Source organism: Colossoma macropomum, unplaced genomic scaffold (genome assembly GCF_904425465.1).
Source record: "Colossoma macropomum unplaced genomic scaffold, Colossoma_macropomum, whole genome shotgun sequence".
Taxonomy (NCBI): domain Eukaryota; kingdom Metazoa; phylum Chordata; class Actinopteri; order Characiformes; family Serrasalmidae; genus Colossoma; species Colossoma macropomum.
In genome coordinates this window covers 22,459,859-22,480,202 of record NW_023494790.1, presented here as the reverse complement: position 1 = coordinate 22,480,202, position 20,344 = coordinate 22,459,859, and the positions used below count along the sequence as shown (strand labels likewise).

The following is a 20,344-nucleotide window of genomic DNA, read 5'->3' as shown; positions in this document are numbered from 1 at the left end:
GGCAGGCGGAAGTCCGTTCATTCCTGCAGACGACCGCCATCTGGTGGTCCAATTTATATGACAGACATGAGCACTATAAAACAACACTTCTATAGTGCTCTGTCTTATAGTGCGTATAGTGCGTTAGAAATGTCTTCTGTTAGCTCTTATTATGAGAGTGACAGGACTGAATGGTAGTTTTTAGCATTGAGGAACTTTATTTTGCTCGTTTATGTCTGTCGATGTCAATGAGTCTTAGTGTAAACGGATGTCATTTCATGACATATGAAATATGAAAGTGAAAGTAAAACTGAGAGCTGTCCACGAAAGGAAACAACGGACAACGGTAAGGCCATTTGGCTTTATGTGTTATTGAGATATTTTAAATGTTATTTAGAATTCATTATAAATTCAGACTGCATAAGTTTACGCGACAAAACGCGAAAACGCTGTCTGAAGAGCGCTACACTTCAGTGGACAGAAGAGGCTGAAGCTCATTCTGATTAGCAATGTTAACGTTAGCAATGTTAGCAGGTAGCAGCAGCGCCGTGGATTCCCAATGTTTTAATTGCTGTTTTGGTGCACTTAAGAATAAAAACGTTTAACGAAGAGCAGACAAAAGACTAAATCATGTTAAACTGCATTTATCGTCGGTCGAGTTCTGTCTGGTTAGACTGAACTGTACTACTTTAGGTGTGATTATAGTGACAATTCATTAACCATGAAAGGAGTTGTGGAAACAGTAGATGTAGTCATCACGTCATTCACATTAGGTAGGATGGACTTTGGTCAGTCATTGGTCAGGGGGTTATTGAGGCAAGCTGAGCACCCCTGTGGCCCTGTACTTCAAAAAGTATCCTACCGTCGTTGTTTGGAGTGATAGCACCACTTTTGTTTTCCCAAGGATCATTTCAGTGGATGGATCCTCAGTGAACAGTTTTTGTAAATGAGATGTGTGTGTGAAAGAATTTTTCTATCTAAAGCTCAAAGCACTACGTCTGGGGCAAGCATGCTCAATCCTGGTCCTGGAGATCTACCACCCTGCAAAGTTCAGCTCCATCCCTATCGGACACAACTGATCCAGGTGATAAAGGCCTTCAGGAGCATCTGAGCCAGGTGTGTTGGATCTGAACTCCCCAGGGTGGTAGATCTCTAGGACCAGGATTGGACATCCATTTTTTCTCGGTATGGCTGTCTTCATGGACAGGTGTGAACTGTTTTCATAGTTTGAGGCTCTCACCCATTCCACTTAACCCCTCATCGCTCGCTAGCAGCTTAACACAGAGCCATAACATTGCACACACACACACACACACACACACAGTCAGCTGTGTCCTAGATAATCCAACGTCCAGTATGGCTGATCTTAGTTGTCTTATTTGTCTTTGTCTTACAGAAGGGTGAAGATATCTGAATAGTTCCTTCACGATGGCTCATCCAACAGACCGTGCTGCAGTGTGTGCATATGGACTTCTCCTGTGCTGTGACCTGATCCTCTGGGTGACCTTAGTGACAGGACTTCTGTGGTGTGAAGGCACCTTTATTCTTAGTTTGAGCTGGTTATGGGCTTTCAGGGCTCTCAGCTGGACCCTGCTGAATGAAGTTAGCTCTGTGCTGGTGGAACAGAGTCTACAACCTCTACTGAAGCGCTGGGTGACTTTATTGTGTTTTTTGCCTACTGTGTTCGATACTCTGAGAACACTTGTTTCAGGAGGTGTGTGTGGCTTCAGTCCTGTCCCTGAGCCAGCCATGGTGGTCCTGAATGCAGTGTCTGCCACTCTGGTATATATGGTGTGGGAGATGGCATTCCCTTGTAATGGATCTAAAAGGGATGCAAAAAAGGAGAAGAAAGAGCAAGAAGCCAAAGCACTCTTGATTAGAGTGATTCGGTACTCTAGACCAGACTACCTTCACCTGGGGGCTGCCTTTCTTTTTCTCATCCTGGCTGCTTTGTGTAAGTTTTCCAATTAGTCATCTCTGTGGTTTGACTGACCTAGAATTTAACTTTTGACTTTAACATAAACCTATGCTTTATATAATCTTAAATAATCGATCACAGGTCAGAAATGGTCACATGGTTTTAAGCCTTTTTCACATGCATCGTTTAAAAAATTTATACAGCAGTGTTTTCCCATTCTGTTGTTCTAGACACATGCCCTACATATTTTTGTGTTTTCCCTGGTCTAAAACATCAGCTAATTAACAAGTCCCTACTGAGTTTAAGTGGGTGTGTTACAGGACTCCAGGACCGCAGTCAGAAGCCAGTGGTGTACAGCATACATAAGACAAGTTTCTTAACAAGTTGATGAGCCACCACAAGCTACCAGAACAGCTTTAGTGCCCCTTGACATAGATTTTGGAACTGAATGATTTTGGTCAAGCATTCAGACCTGTACAGTACTCTTGGTGTAGGCCACACACGTGCATGCCACTTATGGAGGAAGAATATAGTTAAGGTCAACTTATCTGACCATTTCACCATTTCTTGTGGTTTTTGCACAATTGAACTCACAAAGTCTTCTTTGTAATGAGGGGTTTATGCACTTATTATAGACCTACTGTAATATCCTTCTCTGTATATCATCACGGTGAACGAACGCGTGCTTTTGACCACAATTTCTAGCCCTATTTACTGATGTCTTTCCTACAGATCTAAATGCAGATGTTACTTTAGTCACTGTTTTTGTTGATGCTCCAGCCGGTTCAGCAGCCTTTGTGACTGAAGCTTGTGACATCCAAGCCCAATAATGAACCCTCTTTCAAAGTCATTTAGATCTTTTCCTCTTGCCATCTTGATCCAGTAAACCTGTCTGGAAGAATGTGCACCCCTGTGATTTGTTCTTTTTTTTCCTTTATTTTGTCAGCCATCACTAGTATGCAGTAATGTCTTGGATATAATATTTTTCAATTATGCATTTCTGCTTACAGTTGAGTCCTGTATTCCATACTATGTGGGGAAAATCATTGATGTGCTGAGTGGAGAATACCAGCATGGAAACTTTATGTGGGCCATTGGACTCATGTCATTGTACTCTTTGGGAAGGTAGGTGTATTTAGATGCTGTAGTTGTTGTTTTTCTGAATTTGTATAAATGTTCTCTGTAAACTAATGTGTGTTCTTTCTTCCAGCTCCTTGTTCACTGGCTTGCGAGGGGGCATGTTCATGTGTAGCCTAAGCAGACTCAACAGGAGAATTCGACACATGCTGTTCCAGAACTTGATGAAACAGGAAATCAACTTCTTTGAAGAAAATAAGCCAGGTGATAATGCAAACATAAATCAGCGCTTAAGACTCTTATAGGGGCAGGCGACTTTTCTTAGCTATGTTGATTGTGTAAAACATGTCTCTGTATAATCATGTAAGAGTCATCGCAATGAATGTAACAGAAGCACTTTACTTTATTTCATAATGGTGTCAATATTCAAAATCTTATCCTTCAGCATCTTTTTCTTTCCCTCTCAGGAAGTCTGACCTCACGGCTGGTCTCTGACACTGATAAGATGGGCCGCTCTATAGCCATGAATGTGAACGTGCTCCTGCGGAGCCTGGTGAAGACGTGTAGCATGCTCGTCTCCATGCTGAGTCTGTCCTGGCAGCTCACGATCCTTACGTGTATAGAGATGCCTCTCCTTGCTGTGCTGCAGAACCAATACAACACCTACTACCAGGTAATGTGCTTCCACCAGGTCTAGGGCTGTAAGATCAACTAATCATAACATAAATGTTGTTGCATTGAAATTTCTCAAGAGCAATTTTTTAATAAATTATAGCCTATATTATCAATAACATTGTCTTAGGTTTTAAGTAGGGAAATTGAACCTAATAACACAGAACTTGTGAACTTCCTGTAAATAAGTTAGACCAATCAGAGGCAACCAAACCGCCAGCTGTTGTGACATCACAACCACAACGTACTGGCAGTCTGGCACACTACATTCAGGGATCAAGCCTAAAGCCAGAAAAAAGTGGATATTTTACTCTTCCTGCCCAGAAAAAAACAGGCCTAATTTTAAAAAATAATTGCAATTTAAATTGCAGTCGCATTATTGGTCCAAAAAATCACAAATAGTAGTACAAGGATAGAGTTTCCCTACTCACCCACTAACTTAACAGATAAATGTAATTGGGTGTGTTTGAGTAGGCAGAAATGCAAACAGCATAATATGATATGTCAAGATTTTACCCATTATTGGGTTTCAAGATATTTGATGTAAACACCTGAATTTTAGTCCAGTAATTGGTTATACACCACATACAGTACTGTGCAAAAGTCTGCTTATTTATTTTAGATTTATATATTGTTTTCACAAAAAACACACTTAGTGCCAAGGTAAATAATTTTCATGGCTGCCTAAGACTTTTGCACAGTATAAACTATGAGCTGCCCTGGAAGCAATTTCAATAGAAAAGCGTTAGCAATAAAATGGGTTTCTCTGGATCCTCACATGAGCGCAAGGCCACCATGCCCAATGCCAGAGTTGGCTAGGTGGGTATAAAGCACACCTGCATTTTGATGTGGAGCAGTGAAACTGTGTTCTTTGGAGTGATTGGAGTTTTGTTCAGTGCCTTTGGGATGAGTTGGAGTGGCATTTTTGATCCATAACTAATCATCCAACATCAGTACCTGACCTCACTAATGCTCTTGTGGCTGAATGCAGTCACAAGAATGTAATGTTCCAATATCTAGTCTAAAGGCTTCCCAGAAGAGTAGAGGCTGGTACTGCAGCAAAGGAGGGACAAAGTCCCTTTTTACAGAGGTGCCCAATCTTGGTCCTGGAGATCTACCACCCTGAAGAGTTCCGATCCAGCCCACCTGGTTCTAATTTTCAGATGCCCCTAAAGGCCTCCATTGCATGGAACAGAAGCGCTAGGTTTTGGTTAGAGCTAACGTCTGCAGGGTGGTAGATCTCCAGGACCAGGATTGAGCATCCCTGCCTTATTAATACCCTTCATTTAAGAAGAAACATTGGATGTCTACACACTTTAAAACATACAGTGCCCCTTGTAAATATGAGCAAACAGGCTGTAAAAAAACATTCTTTATTGCTTATCCTTTTTGTCTTTCATTCAAGTACAATGATTGAAAAAAAATGTTCTTAGGAAATAAATACCTTTCTCAAATCTGTTTGTGCCACAATTGTTGGCACCCCTTTATTTAACACTTTGTGCAGCCTCCCTTTGCAAAGATAACAGCTCTGAGTCTACTCTTATAATGCTTAATAGGACTGGATAACACATGGCAAAGGAATTGGGACTATTTCATAGAGAATCTCTTTAGATCCTTCAGATTCTAAGAGCCACACTGTAGACTCTTCAGCTCATCCTACAGGTTTTTTGTGGGGTTTAGGCCAGGGGACTGGGGTGGCCATGGCAAAACCTTAATTCTGTGGTCCGAGAACCATTTTTTCACCCCTGCTGGATCTAAACCTTCCTCTTCTTTCCCAGTGAAACAGGAAGTCATGTCTGACCATTTAAGTGTTCGTAATTGCTCAGGTGAAAACTGAAAACATAAAATATGAATGAGAATATACTTCAGTTTGATTTCACTCTTAAGAATTTCTAGGGGTACCAACAATTGTGGCGCACACAGATTTAAGAAAATATTTGTTTCATCACTAGATGTAGTTTTTCTTTGGATTATACATTAAATAAAGGATAGATTTTTGGTAATATTTTAAATGAAAGATCAAAAGGGTAAGTAATTAAGAATATTTTTACAGCTCATTTTGCTCATGATTACTAGGGATGCCTGTATTTCTGGAGATCACTATACAGTGTAATTTATTTTTAGAAAAAAATTATAAACTAGCTCATTCAGACCACAAGTTTTTATCGGATTACTTAAATGTATGTAAAGGTGTTGGGTGAAGTATTTTCAAATCTTCCAAAATTTTGTGTATGTAATCTTACTCAATGTTACAATGAGCAGAAAACATCCAGAGAGCTGCAGGACTGCAAGGCTGAGATTGAGCAGGCGGCATCTTCTGCAATTAATGCTATGAAGACTGTGCGGAGCTTCAGGGCTGAGGCCCAGGAGCAGAGGAGGTATGAGGAGGCCCTGGACAAGAAGCTCAAGGTTCAGACACGCAAAGGCATTAACAGTGCAGTCTACCTCCTTCTGCGCAGGGTGAGGCATCCCACACAAACAGCTGTGTATTCACTACATGGATGCTCCAGTCCCATTCACTTCATTTAAATAAACTTCCCTGCTGAATTGTCCCAGTTATTCCAGCCCACAGCACACATTTAAAATGCTGCTATTGTTGATTACTTACCTACCTCTGATTTCCCGTGTAACGGACTGTGTTTGTATGTGTGTTTCCGGGTGTAGGTTGTATCAGTGAGCTTGAAGGTGGCAATGCTGCTTCAGGGCCGCAGTCTCATCTCATCAGGCCAGCTAAGCAGTGGAAGTCTCCTGGCTTTTGTGCTCTTCCAGAAAGACATGGTGACTAATATGAGGGTGAGCTTAATGGCCTGAACAGTTTAACCATGCATGTAACTGACATACTAAACTCTATTGTAGATGTTCTAGGCTATGTTCACACAGCAGGTAAAAGTGGCCCAAATCTGATTTTCTCTCCTCGGATTCTTTAAACTTATCTGTTCTTTGACACTTCAGCCTTGTTCTCCTACGGCCGCGTTCGGCCATTTCTTTCAAAACCTTTTTAAACATGGGTTTGGATAAGTCTCTTCTAATTTTTTTACAGAAATATCACCCCAAATATTTATGACGTCTTGACAGCACGAAATTATGACGAATGTCGAGTTGGATTGACGTAAAAGCCGCATGAATTCCGATCTGGGTGTTCAGACTGAGTGCATTGCCGCAGGTCTGATACCTATTGGATTTCAGTGGCCTAAATCCGATCTTTTTCTTCATATGTGACACAGATGTGTCATCTTTGTGGCAGTGTGAACAGAAAAAAACACATTAAATCTGATATTTTCAATTCCGATTTGAGACACTTTCATATGTAGTACTGAAATCATATGTGGTACTGAAATATGTATCTGATCTGCGGCAATCAAGCTCGAACACATTCTGGGTGATGAGCTCAGCTGTCAGTCAATAAAGACGCATTGTTCTTTTGCGTATGTGGGTCAGTTTAGGAGCATGATCTGTTCAGACTAATGTCGCATACAGGTTGCATTTAAAGGATAATGTGAACAGCCAAACAAAAAAATCAGATTTATTGAGACAATCAGATTTAGGCCACTTTTACCTGCTGTGTGAATGTAGCCTTAGATGCTAAGATGTTAAGTTTCTCTTTTCATGTTCTTCTAACATTTACATGGTATTATACGTTGATTTGGTGTTCTCAGCATCTAGTGTATGTTTATGGAGACATCCTGAACACAGTGTGGTCAGCTGAGAAGGTGTTTCAGCTGCTAGACAGAAGGCCGCAAATGACAGAAGCAGGTGATTTGGTGCCCCAGAAGCTAGAGGGAAGAATCACTTTTGATAAAGTTAGCTTCTCCTATCCTTCACGCGATGGGAAAGCTCTCAAGGTAATATTTTTTGTGTTTACAAGTCTAACCCTAACCTCAAAAATGGATGCTGTATCTTTCCATGTTCCACTGACCACTGAGCCGACAATTAGTCTATGTTAATTCTAATTCTGTCATATGAGGATACCTAAATACTGTTAAACTGTTATGCCAGTCTGTGAGCCTGGAGCTCAGTCCAGGAAAGATGACGGCACTGGTGGGCCCCTCTGGTGGTGGGAAGAGTTCCTGTGTCAGTCTGCTGCAGAGGTTCTATGAGCCTCAGGAGGGCGAGGTGCTTTTGGATGGTGTTCCACTTCATCACTACCAACACCAGTACCTGTGCAGCCAGGTAAGCACTGTTACACGCTACCAATGTAATGTGTAACATCTCTATGCTGTAATATATAACGTTGTGTAACATTCTGCCTGTCATTGTGTGGAATGCATTTGTTTTTTCAGAGTCGATATTATTTTACACACAGCTAATGGGGATCCAAATAAACCAGTAAACCAGCATAATGTATTAAAATGTGTAGAGCAATACTATACTAGATATTAAACCATAATCTAAATTTTAAACACCAATTTTTCAAATTATATGCATAATTTATTTAATTCTAAGCGTTTTAATATGAAATTGTGCGTTGTAGATGAGTGATGATAGGAACCAGGGTAATGATGTCTACAAAGCAAATATAGCCATTTTATTTACTAATCAAAATGATCAGTGAACCTACACAACTTCTCAGTTTTAAGGTAAATTTTATAACAGTCCAAAAAAAATGTTTTTGTTGGGTACTATTTTGCCTAATAATGCCCTGCGTGTACTTCTCAATTATTAATGTGTTTTGTTTTGTTTTTTTTAAAAAGGCCAAAAGCTTATCTCAAAGCTACTGTAAAACAATATCTCAGACAGTGTAATCATGGACGTTTAATACATTTCATAAATGTCTGTGAGGTAGCTTTTAAATCATTAAACACTTTGGATGCGACGTTCCTGTCACCGGGTTCCTAATAATTTTGACCATCAATCCTTAGCTCTAACTAAAATATATCTCCATTGGCTCAGATGGCAACTGTGTCCCAGGATCCTGTGCTCTTCTCTGGCTCCATAAAACACAACATTGAGTATGGCCTACATGGCTGCACCATAGAGAGGGTGAAGGAGGCAGCGAAGAAGGCTAGCATCCATGACTTTATTTGCAAACTGGATCAAGGCTACGATACAGGTGAGGTACTAATTTGTTATTTACCAGACAGATGTCTTAGAAAACATATTTCTAAAATGAAATGGTTATTAAATGGTTATAATACTAATATAGTAACGTTAGTTCGCCTATTCCATGGTCTTTCCCTGTGCTTCAGATGTTGGAGAGCATGGAGGGCAGCTGTCTGCAGGACAAAAGCAGTGTATTGCCATAGCCAGAGCCTTTATTAGGAACCCTAAAATACTTATCCTGGATGAAGGCACCAGCAAACTGGACATCAACACCCAGGTTGCGGTATGTGTATGAATACTCCATAAAACCTTACTCTTATCATGGTTGCTCTCATGGTGACAGTTTGCAAATATGCCAATCTTAATCAATGATTCTTCTTTTAATCTAATCCTAATGAGAAGTGAAAATCTGTTAGCTGTTAGACCTGGCCCAGGTGGTCTGACCTGAGAGCAAGGTTAGGGCTGCCGAGGGCATAGCAAGCAGGATGTATGGGGGGACAAACCTGTTCCCCCCCAAGTAAAGCACAGTATTCATGTCATGAATACATTTAGCTAGGATTCATATGACATTGATTTTTGTGGTCCCTGTGGATGCTTGAAGTTTCAAAAGCTCCCTGCCTAGCAGACCTAACAGAATTTTTCTTACTGAGCAGAGTCTATACATTGGCTTAGGTGACGAGCTAGTTTTGCTAGCTGAATTACATTTTCACAGAATCAATGAGTTTTCCTAACATAACCTGCTGAGAAAAAATGTAAAGTAACAGAACATACTGTTTACAACAGGGGCGCTCAATTCTGGTTCTAGAGATCTACGACCCTGGAGAATTCAGATCCAACACACCTGGCTCTAATATTCAGATGTACCTAAAAGCCTTCATCACCTGAATGAGGTGTGTTAGATTAGGGGTGAAGCTAACCCCTACAGGGTGGTAGATCTCCAGGACCAGCATTGGGCATCCCTGGTTTACAATATGAATTACAAACTACAATCTTGACATGATTTGTAGATATTTTAGGGTTATTGAAAGTCTAGCCAAATGCATGAAATAAGAATTCATGAAGTCATACTTCTTGTGCAAGTCAGAGACAGCCCAGTGCACCCTGACAGAAGAGAGTGTTGGAGGAAGATAAACACACCAAGTAACAAAAAATTAAACACTAACAGGGTTATCTAATACTTCGCTCACACTTCTTGCCAGGTTCAAGAAGCCCTCTCTGGCTCAGCGGGTCAGACAGTGCTGGTGGTCGCCCATCGTCTGCAGACTATAGAGAGAGCAGACCATATCATCTACATGGAGGACGGAATGGTCATGGAGCAAGGGACACATGAGCAGCTAATGGCCAAAAGAGGGTGCTATTACCATCTTAGGGAGAAATTATTTAAACTAGATTCTGAGCAACAAAACTGAAAATACTTTATTTTTACTAGACATGTTTATACTGTACTGCTCTGGCCTCTATGATACACTCTGTAATTACAGAATAGCAATGAGCGATTCACTTATTGTGTTGAAGGAAGATGACTAAACAAAGTGGCTGGAAAGCATATTGTCTCCCTTAGGTTCATAGATGCTTTTGATGCAACATGGAGGAACATTTTAAATCACTTATTGCTTTATCTTTATTATCTGTATGCTGTATTATTATCTTTATTATCAGAAGCAAAAAACACAGTGTTTCAGCTCATCATTGGGTAAGAGGTAAACTCTTACTTTGTTACAGCATCTGAAAAAAACTAAAATCTAAACTAAAGCATCATTTGTAACAGTGTTGTATAAATACCATGTGGGTTTAACTTTTTGGTGTTTTTGGTTGTATTTAGTGCATTTTCACTGAAAAATTCAGGGTAGGTCATCAGAGATTTTGGTTTCACTAATATTCTTACTACCTAAATGTGTTAATGATGGTGATTTTGCACACTAGGTGAAAAAATGAAGGGCAAAGAATGGTTAAATGATCTAAATAACATGATTATTACTGATCATGAGCAGTAATCATGTTGCATGAGTTGTCAGTTTATTCTATTAAATATGCAATGTTAACAGACCTTTATAGAACCACACATACAGTAGAATCATGAACTGTATTAAAAAAAGGCATTCTAAAATCCAAATGACTGTTTTTCCTGCCAATAGTGGCTCAAATTAACCCTTCAAGTATATGCCATAAAAGACAGAAACTGGTTACTGGACTGTGAACCTCCCCTTGCCATCTATAAGTCAGAGAATGACCAGTGGGTTCTCCCTGAGCTGCAAGTAGAGATCAAACAGTGACTCAGAAGTCCTTGTCTTCATCACTCCACCAAAAGCAGCTGAAGACTGAGAGTCCTGGAGGTCCTTATAAAGAGACTGATCAAGGAAACATGTTGTTAATGTGTGAAGGTATACATTTCTTACTTGCCTTGTTAACACTTACACAAGAATTCTCTAGTAAATAAAAATAAAATCAGTTTTACAAAATTTTGTCAGTTTTTATAGCCAAAATCTTACACCTCAAAAACCACACAAGCCAATATTTAAGATCACTTAACTCGGTACATTTTGAGGAAAATGTGTGATGATATAAACATATAACCCACACTAACTAGTGGGCTATAAGCTATATATAATTATTAGTTAGTTATTTTAGTCCTGTAGCTCCAGTATAAAACTAAAAAACCAAACAACCAAACATGGCTTAGCTGACTGATCAAATCTGGGACAATGGGAACATTTGAATGAATCTGATTTTCACTACACTGTTGCTTTAAGTTTATATAGGCGTTAGTCTTAGCATTGTTAGTGGGCTATGAAGATGTGGGTTTTACCTCAGCATGCCGAACAGCCTCACACAAGCGCTGTCCTTTCAGCTGCCCAGGGTTTGCACATTTCATGGGAGCATCTTTGAGAAGGCCCTAATGAAAAAAAATAATTCATGAAATCGCTTGAATCAGATGGCTTACTTTACAAAAAAAAAAAACCTAACAATTTTTGTTTTGTGCATCTCTGCACCTGCAAACGCTGCAGCACAGCATGATGTAGCCCGCATACTGCTGCCATGGAGGAACTCTGCACCTGAACCTCCACCACAGACAGGAGCCCTTCAGCGTTAACATCACTCAATATAACCTGGAGGCAAGATATTGAGAACAATACTTAGCAGCCTGTATATCAATTAGGCTTCCACTGTTTGCTCATTTTGTAAATGTAAATCATTCTAAAAATGCAGACAATGTAGACACCACAATCTCTAACTGATAATCCATTACATCAAACACAAGCTTACCTCTTTGGTCAGCAGTGTAACTGGTTGTCTATCTGGACCATGGGCACACACCACTGCGCTCTCTACAAGCTTTTGTCCCTCTGTCAGAAACATTCCAAACAACAGCCAATTAAGCACAGAAACGCACAGTGCTGCACTGCTGCAGTCACGGAAACCAAGCCCTGTTTTTAGGAGATCAAAAGATATCCGGATTGCTACTACATGGTGATCAGCCTTTGGCATAGGCTGCTCCTCTGTGTGAATCCGTCTGGAGCTCAGGAAAATGCGGGTGGCTTCCCAAACGCTATTATGTTTGGGAATCCCACTATGTGAGGCTAGCTCTCCAATCCTTAAGCAATCTAGCCAGTCCAGTGTTAGAGTGTTCAGAGTCAAACTGATGCAGCTTTTGTCTTCAAGAAAATGAGACACTGGGATGTCACTGGCCGAGAGGTTTCTGCATTCCTCAGGGTGAAGTAAAGACTGTAGGGAGTAGACCAGGAAACACTGGATCTTGACTGGGACAAATGCCTCATCTCTGCTCTCAAGAGGTAAACTCACTTCCATTTTCTGACCACAGTCTAATTTCTTCAAAGCAAATGAGTAAGTCTTGGAAATACCCTCAGCAGTGAGAGAATGGGGTGACTGGACTTCAATGAAGAGAGTCCATCCTTGGTCCAGCACACAAGCACTTAAGTTTTCCAAAGTACAAGTGAGAACCAAAGCTTCCTTTTGTAGCAGTGTACTCCACTTTGCTACACCATGACAGCTGATTGGTGGCTTGCAATCCTTGCCCTCTTGACTGCTCTTCTGATAGGTCAAAAACAGGCTGCAGATGTTGATGACTTGGTTCAAACGCTTCAGGATGTTGTTCTTCAACTGTAGTTGGAGTTTCACTGATGTTGCTCTGGAGAGGAAAGAGCCAAAATGTTAGCAAAAATATTTTCCAATATTAAAGCATTTGAAAGACATAGATGGATGATATCTATCTAAGCTACCTCATAGAAATGTATTACATCAAACAGTTACAAATACACTGCATGATGCCAGAGACATTTACTATAATTTCAAGAGAATGTTTTGGCCTAAAATGTATTGTTTTTAAATATTTTCATGGTGGAAATGCATGTTGTAAGGCAAAGACCCCTAGAAAACATTTTTCAGATTTACCAAAATTTTACCCTTATTTATATTACATATGAAAACTGAGGTTGTGCAGGATTCACTGCTTGTTTTTGATAGTAAATAAAACAGCTATTTTTACGTAGTAGACATCATGACTCCTGGTTCCTATCACCACCACTGTAAAGACATACGAGTTTGTATCAAACCACTCTGAATAACTTTGTTTACGTCTCAGTGATTGAATTATGTATTCAATTTCTGAAAAATCAGTGAAACTCCCTTTTAAAGAACACTGCCCAACTGCATGTTTCATTAAAAACCAAGTGGTGTAGCTGTCTAAGTTTACCACATTGTCAGGAAATCAAGAGTTAAAATCCTGAAAATGCCAGGAGTCCAAGAGGGCATAACCAGCCTTGCTTAATTTGATTAAGCGAAAACTAGTATGTGAAACGCTAAATAATAAAAGGTTAAGCCGGTGCATTGTATTTGTTCCATTATTTAATTAAATGTTTTTGTGATACGCATCACACGTTAAGAATAAAATTTTGCTATACTGCCAATCTATATAGAAATTAACTGATCTAACCTCTCCCAAACATTTCCAATACCAGCCAGGAGGTCTTTCACTGTCTGGCCCACTTTTGATGAAGCAAGTCGAGACACAGAATCTTTATCTGACTCCTGAGGAACTGTCACCTGAAGAAGCCTCCCACTGAGAGACAACACTAGTAGCTGCACACGACCTACAATTCATACACACAGACACTAATATTAGAATAACTCTCTCAGTATAGACATCAGGATATAATCAGTAACTGAGACACAAGTAACAGAATAATGAAGACATCAAAAAAATAGGCATAACATCATTGAGAAAAAGAGAGAAAACTGTCCAAACCAATGCACTCCTTAAATTAAAATGTCTTTATTGTATTGACATGTCTTAATTGGACTGTTAAAAGAAACTCCACATAACCTATTAATTTTCTGGATTTGGCAATCAGTATAGATGAGAACAGTCTTTTTCATAATTCAATATATCATAAAGACCAGGACAAGAGTACAGTACTGAGCACTGACAGTTTTCATCCAAGGGGACTTAAAAACATTATTCCTTTTTGACAGTTCCAGCGTTACTTATTTGTGATGAGGAGTCCATTTTTGAAGAGCAGTTTCAAGAAATTAAATCCTGATTTTGTAAACGGGGCTATCCACCAGCATTATCGAGGGTGCAATAACCAAGGCATGTTCATTAACACATAGCGGTTTTCTAAAGAAAAAACTGTCTCACAAAAAACTGTTCCAGGCCAGTCTTTAATGACACAATATAGTTGCCATGCCCAAAGAATTAAACAAAAGTCTAACTGGAACATAATGCAAAGTGATCTGACTTTAAAATATTTTCCCTGATTCACCTTTTAGAAAGATACCATCCATGAAAAATAGACTGGTAAGGAGCTATCTACCAGATTTTAAAACAAGGACATGGCTCTACACAGACCTTTTGGGGACTTTTAAATGTGGCAGATGCAACCACTGTGAAGGGGTCATTCAGAGCAGAACACTTTGTGATGTAAGAACAAATAGATAGCACAGGACTAATTGTTTTATAAATTGTAATTCTGGGTTTGTGGCGTATTGTCTACAGTGTCCTTGTGGGTGCTTCTATGAGGGCAGAACAAAAAGAAAGCTAAAAGAACATTTTGCTGAATATAAATATACAATCCATGTTAATAATAATAATAATAATAATAAGACTATCCCATGACCAAGCACTAAAAGGAAGTACACCACAGTAACCTTTTGTCTTTATAAATTCAGGGTACTGAAATCATAAAAAGTATTCATGGGGGTGACAGACTGAAGCTATTACTTCAACGTGAAACATCTTGGATCTGGAAATGGTCTTAATGAGAAAATAGATTATAGACCATTTCAGCGAGGTTTACTTCAATTATGTTTTTGTGTGTATGTAAATTTGTTAAACGCTATTTTTCAATACTGAAAACTTTTATGATTTATGCATTCGTCACTTGGAGGTTGCATTCTGTTTTTTATATATATTTTTTTCCTTCTCTGTTGCTTTCAAGTGGGTATGTGTGTAAGAGACATCTTAGTATATGCCTAGCCAACTGAATTGCTTTAGAGATGGGGTCTAGTTGGTGCACCTTTCACCTGACTGACCATAGGCACCTGTGTTTGTGCCTGACTAATTAACTTGGCCTTCCTTAAGCTAATTTTTATTATGCCCTGAAGAAGGCATGAGCTGCTAAGCATGGGCATTTTTTTAACAATCCAGCTAGGACACGTCAATACAATAAAGACATTTTAATTTAAGAAGTGTCTTGGCTTTTTTCACTTGACACCAAAGAGCACCTGACTCAAAGATTTAAAGAAAAGATTTTTTTTCAATTTAGAGCATGCCTAAAATTATCTTTTTTTAAATCATAACGTCAATGTTACTGATTAAGCTCAAGTAATAAGATATTCTCTGAGGGAGGAAACAAGTTTAGTACCTGTAGGAGTGACAGAAGGCTCAGCTAGTGCAATCACTCGGGAAACACTTAGACAAACAGCACTCTGAGAGAGCAGAGCAGGCCTCTCTTGCCTAATGCCCTCTCTCTCTCCCTCTGCTGCTCTGAGGGATGAGAATGCTGACGAGGCTGCAGTCTTGCTCAGAGGCAGAGCTAGCAGGTTTGTGGAGGTACTGTAGAATAGATGTTCACCATCAACACAGGCACACACCACAGGTCCCCGCACAGTCTGCTCAATGAAACCTTTAAAAAGAGAGAAATATCACATATACTTACATTAAAATTCAAAAGTTTGGAATCACTTGTCATACCAATACATTTTCTATTTTACATTCAATAATAACTTGTACAATGTAGGTAAATAAATGTCACACACTATTCACCAATGGATATTTTTTAGGTGTTTTATTTAATATTTTAATAATTCTTTCTTTTCATTTTAATACCCATTGCTATATAACTTTCTCATTCATTTTAGAATATTCTAGGACTGTAGATCATTCTAGACAAATCTAAAGTTTCTTAATTTCTCTCTAGTGTCCTGTTAATTGTCTAACATAGTAATGAACACATTTATACATTTTTCTGCAACTGAATTGGTTTTATATTGTTAAAAAACTGATTCCAAATTTTTGGTACAGTGGCACTGAGTAGTTAATGACAAACAAAACCTTAATTGTAGTTACATTACTAGCAGTGCAAAAACAAGTTGATACTTTCTGATGTATTGATCTGAAGGTGGAGATTCAACTGCCTCGACTTCATACTTTATTTACATTATTACAAAACTCACCACAATCTGCTGCCTTTCCATCAGAGCTTGCTTGATTGGCCCTGATCAGCAGAATTCGACCCATCTGACCAACTGCAACCAGACACTGTGGCCCCTGTTCTCCTACGACGGAAGTTCCAATGAATGTTACAGGCTGTTCCAGGCTGTGGAGCATCCTAATTCGTGGCTTTTGCTCTCTCCATGAAGGGAGAAGAAGCGGGAAAAAGAAAAGTCGCCCATCTGGTAAACCACAGAGAATTACTGGAGAATGAACAAGAGCTGCATCAACTCCAAATAAGAGCCTGAAAAGGAGAGGCTCAAGAAGGTAATGTCCTTGACATGTACGTCCCTTACATGAAGAGTCCTTGCTGGGGTAGACAGAGGCCAGCACTGGAGCTGAGACAATTCTTGCTCCCACTGTATTCTCAGGGATCTGGATACGTGCATGTTTGTGATAGACTGTGGCTCCTGTTGAACAATTTGGTACTTTATAGAGGTCAAAACTCCAGAAAGACTCTTGAAGACTGACAATGACTAAGATGCCCTCTACTAGGATGAACGCTTGCATGTTCCCATCCTCAATAATAATAGAGTCCCTGGATATTGTGGACACGGAGGCATCACACTTTTGTGCTGACTGAGAACTGTGAAGGAAATGAAATCAACGCAGATAGGAAAAGATGAGATTTTAAAGGAAAATGGTGATCTTTAATGCTTTAATAGTGGACTGCCAGATGTCACTGGTAGTCAAAAGGTAATGGAGCTTACGTCACTTTTACAAATCAAGAGACTAAAAAATGGTGTATAGAATGATAAAACTCTCCAGATATGAAGACATAATTTTCCAAAAATGTAACTACATTACCTGGATTCCTGTGGGAAACTCGTGCAATAAAGGCCATTATTCCGGCAGAGAACATAGAGGCGGCTCTTTTCACTTACAGCCAGGGATGACACTGGAGAGTCAAACTGCAAGACGCTCTATAACAGTGTAACATTTTCCTGTCAGTCGCCTTAATCAACAATGAAGCAAGTGCAAATATAGTAGCTATACTTGCCTTAACTCTTTTCTCTTGAAAACTGAAGACCAGCAGGTCGCTGCTACCTGTAGTTAACAGTACTTCGGTCCCAGTATGAGCGACTCCTCCGGAGAGTATGTCACCAAAATCTGCCCAGCAGTTCACGGAGCACCTGACCGTTTCCATAACCTCCTATCACTCAGCGTCAAACGCTACATCCATTCTCTTCTTGCTTATGTAACTCAAAAACATCAGCTACAGTCTCGAATCCTACACACCCGATGTTTTTAGACATTTTGCTGTCTCTTCCCATCCTAGCCCATATTAGCAAAGCGCGCTAGTTTTATCCGGCCAATCAGAATCATTTTCTTCTTCTATTGAAACATTGAGCTCAGCAAGTGACTTCTGCCACCTGCTGGTCTATTTTAGGCCCAATCCCATTTCTTATTTTTCCCCCTACCCCTTCGAGTGTCGCCTTGCCCCTTGGAACTGAGTTACAACGGGTAGTGGTTGAAATCCTCCCTACGAAATGGGACAACATTCAAATAAAAAACATTACTTCATTAACAGCCTACTAGCGGTGCTCTGTAGGCGGCACTGCCAGTCTGCAGTGATAGCAGAGGAGCGGTAAAGTTCAGCAACCTTGCTGCTGGTTTTTAGTTGAAGTCAGGGCATTAAACTAAGACAATACAATGTTTATCGTAATTTTCTAACAGAAAATACTTACATTTGTGAGTTTTCTTTGGTCGCTTGCGCAGCCATCTTACCGGTTTTTCTTTTTTTTTCTCATAACACTCCGTTTGAGTGTGCCTTTGAAAAAACTCCATTTGGAGGGTCATGTTGCCCTAACCTTTCGCCTAACCCCTCCATCTCAACAAATATCGCCCCCCCCCCCTCGGCATGAATGTGCAAAACGGAGTGCTAAGGGCTAAGTGGTGGGGTCAAAGGGTGAAATAGGATCGGACCATTTTTCTTATTCTTCCTGAGGCGGCTTGCATTGCCTCCACCTACTGGACTATAGTGTGGACAAAGCTGTCAAAGAGCTACTCTAATACTTGTCCAAACGTATCTAGACACACCTTCTAATGAGTGAATTCAGCTAATTGATGGTGCTCCCATTACTGACACACAATTCAGTTGTGCGCACATAGCTTTATAATCTCCATCAAAAAGCACTGCTGGACGGGGGCGCTCTGGAGCAGCCTCTCATGAGCATAGGACAGCGAAAAGCCTCTTTGGGCAGGAATGCTGGTCTAGGATCTGCTCCTGTCAGTAAGATTATCATAAATAAATGATGAATCTGATCCTAGATCAGTTCCTACTCTGAGAGGCTTTTATACATACAGATAACATTTTTGCTTCTGCCTTCCTCACAGGGGCCTCGTTCTCAGTGCTCTTGCATGCTGTACTGCTTGCTTAGCTAGTTTATCAGCACTCTTCCCTCTGCTCCCTGATGTGTTGTAACCCAGATGAACTTTAACCCATAGTTCCCGTATCTGTGTATATAAGTGCACAACTTTGTTTGAAATACCCCACCTATGTTTGCCGTAGCTAATTCTGAACTTGAATCAGGACGTGATCATTCTTTTCGGAACGGCCCAGTAATATTCTGTCAGCTGGTGTCTTCTAAAGTGAAGATCTCTTTTTGCATCACGGCTATCTAACTTTTCTACCAGAGCCTCAATGCTGATCCATGCACAATAATCAAGTTTTGACATTGTTAATTCAATGCATGTGGTTTCTAACGCTGACCTTTTTGCTCCCCTTTCCTGGAACACTTCTTATGACTTTCTTGCATTTCTCAAATAAAATCGCAGTATTAACTGCTCATGACAGCCTTTGTCAAAACAGACCCTCAAAAATCTCATTAGTCTTCTGACAATCTCTGCTGGTCTATGTATGCAAGCTTGATACATGCATGACTTTATGCAGGGTAAAATAGTAGGGTATCATCAGCAGCCACACACATAATGCCAGTGAACACTTCCACATACAAAAAAAGACACAAAAAAATGAGAAAACATAGGCAAAGACACAACACATCTCACACTAATTAACAACAACATTCACACAAATGTGCTTTTCAACAGAGGAGAGGAAGCACATGTGGCACCACTTTGCATACCACGCCCCTAAAACCCTTTTGTGTTTTGCTGCACCTTGATTGTTGATCAGTTGATTATCTTTAGCTGAGTCAAGTATAATGGACTATCATGCAGAGTTTAGTTCCATACTGCATTTAACATCCCATCCCCTTAAAAGGGAATTACACCAATTTTTCTAAATTTCAGCATGGTTATATAAATAAGATGTAAATGAAGTGAATTCAAGTGGTTTGATGTTCAAGAGAAACTAACCAAGTTGTTCACAGCAGTGATAGGAACCAGAAGTCTGAAGCATTTAATGCCTTGAAAGCAACCTTGAAGAAAGTTATTATAAGAAATATATAAGAATACACTGTCTGCCCTGCTGAAGCTGGTTTATACTGGTCTGCAGCTGGTTTAGCTGGGCACCCAGCATGGTTATACTGGTTGACCAGCATACTATCATTCAAAACACAAAATATTTGGTGACGTGCATTATATTTTATCCTTTCTTGGCGTACATGCAGTGCTGTAAGGCAAAATTAGTGCCCAAAAGGAAAATTTTTCAGATTTTCCATTATTTTACTGTACATACAATACATATAAACATTTAGGAGACACATATAGATTCACTGGTCGTTTTGTTTTTTCACTTAACATCTTAACATGGAGGATAAAAATCTACTAAAATTATGGAACAACTGGAAACAACACAGCATTTAAAGTCCCAACAGATGTTTACAGAAGCCCTAGGATTTGTAATTTTTTTTACTCTGTCTTTTATCATAAGTTTTCATTTGTCCTCTTGAGATCTCGTAATATTTATTATCCCGGCTAAACGAATGCTGTTTTCTCGAGATCTCAAGTTATCATTATCACGACTA

At 39.7% G+C, this 20,344-nt stretch overlaps 2 protein-coding genes across 2 annotated transcripts; one reads left to right on the top strand and one right to left on the bottom strand.

Annotated features, from left to right (window-relative positions):
- The first annotated feature begins 60 nt into the window (after positions 1-60).
- tap2t (transporter associated with antigen processing, subunit type t, teleost specific) lies at positions 61-11,022 on the top strand. The gene is made up of 12 exons (XM_036572536.1): positions 61-325; positions 1,376-1,933; positions 2,908-3,022; positions 3,108-3,238; positions 3,442-3,647; positions 5,909-6,106; positions 6,311-6,439; positions 7,303-7,488; positions 7,643-7,816; positions 8,537-8,696; positions 8,833-8,969; positions 9,886-11,022. The coding sequence occupies exons 2-12, from the start codon at positions 1,408-1,410 to the stop codon at positions 10,093-10,095; spliced, it is 2,172 nt and encodes a 723-aa protein (XP_036428429.1). The 5' UTR covers positions 61-325; positions 1,376-1,407; the 3' UTR covers positions 10,096-11,022.
- Positions 10,636-19,819, bottom strand: faap100 (FA core complex associated protein 100). Its single transcript, XM_036572535.1, has 9 exons — positions 17,416-19,819; positions 17,223-17,338; positions 16,379-17,001; positions 15,568-15,828; positions 13,638-13,794; positions 11,951-12,833; positions 11,677-11,793; positions 11,493-11,579; positions 10,636-11,034 (listed from the first exon to the last, which is right to left on the bottom strand). The coding sequence occupies exons 1-9, from the start codon at positions 17,560-17,562 to the stop codon at positions 10,906-10,908; spliced, it is 2,520 nt and encodes an 839-aa protein (XP_036428428.1). The 5' UTR covers positions 17,563-19,819; the 3' UTR covers positions 10,636-10,905.
- Positions 19,820-20,344: the final 525 nt, after the last annotated feature.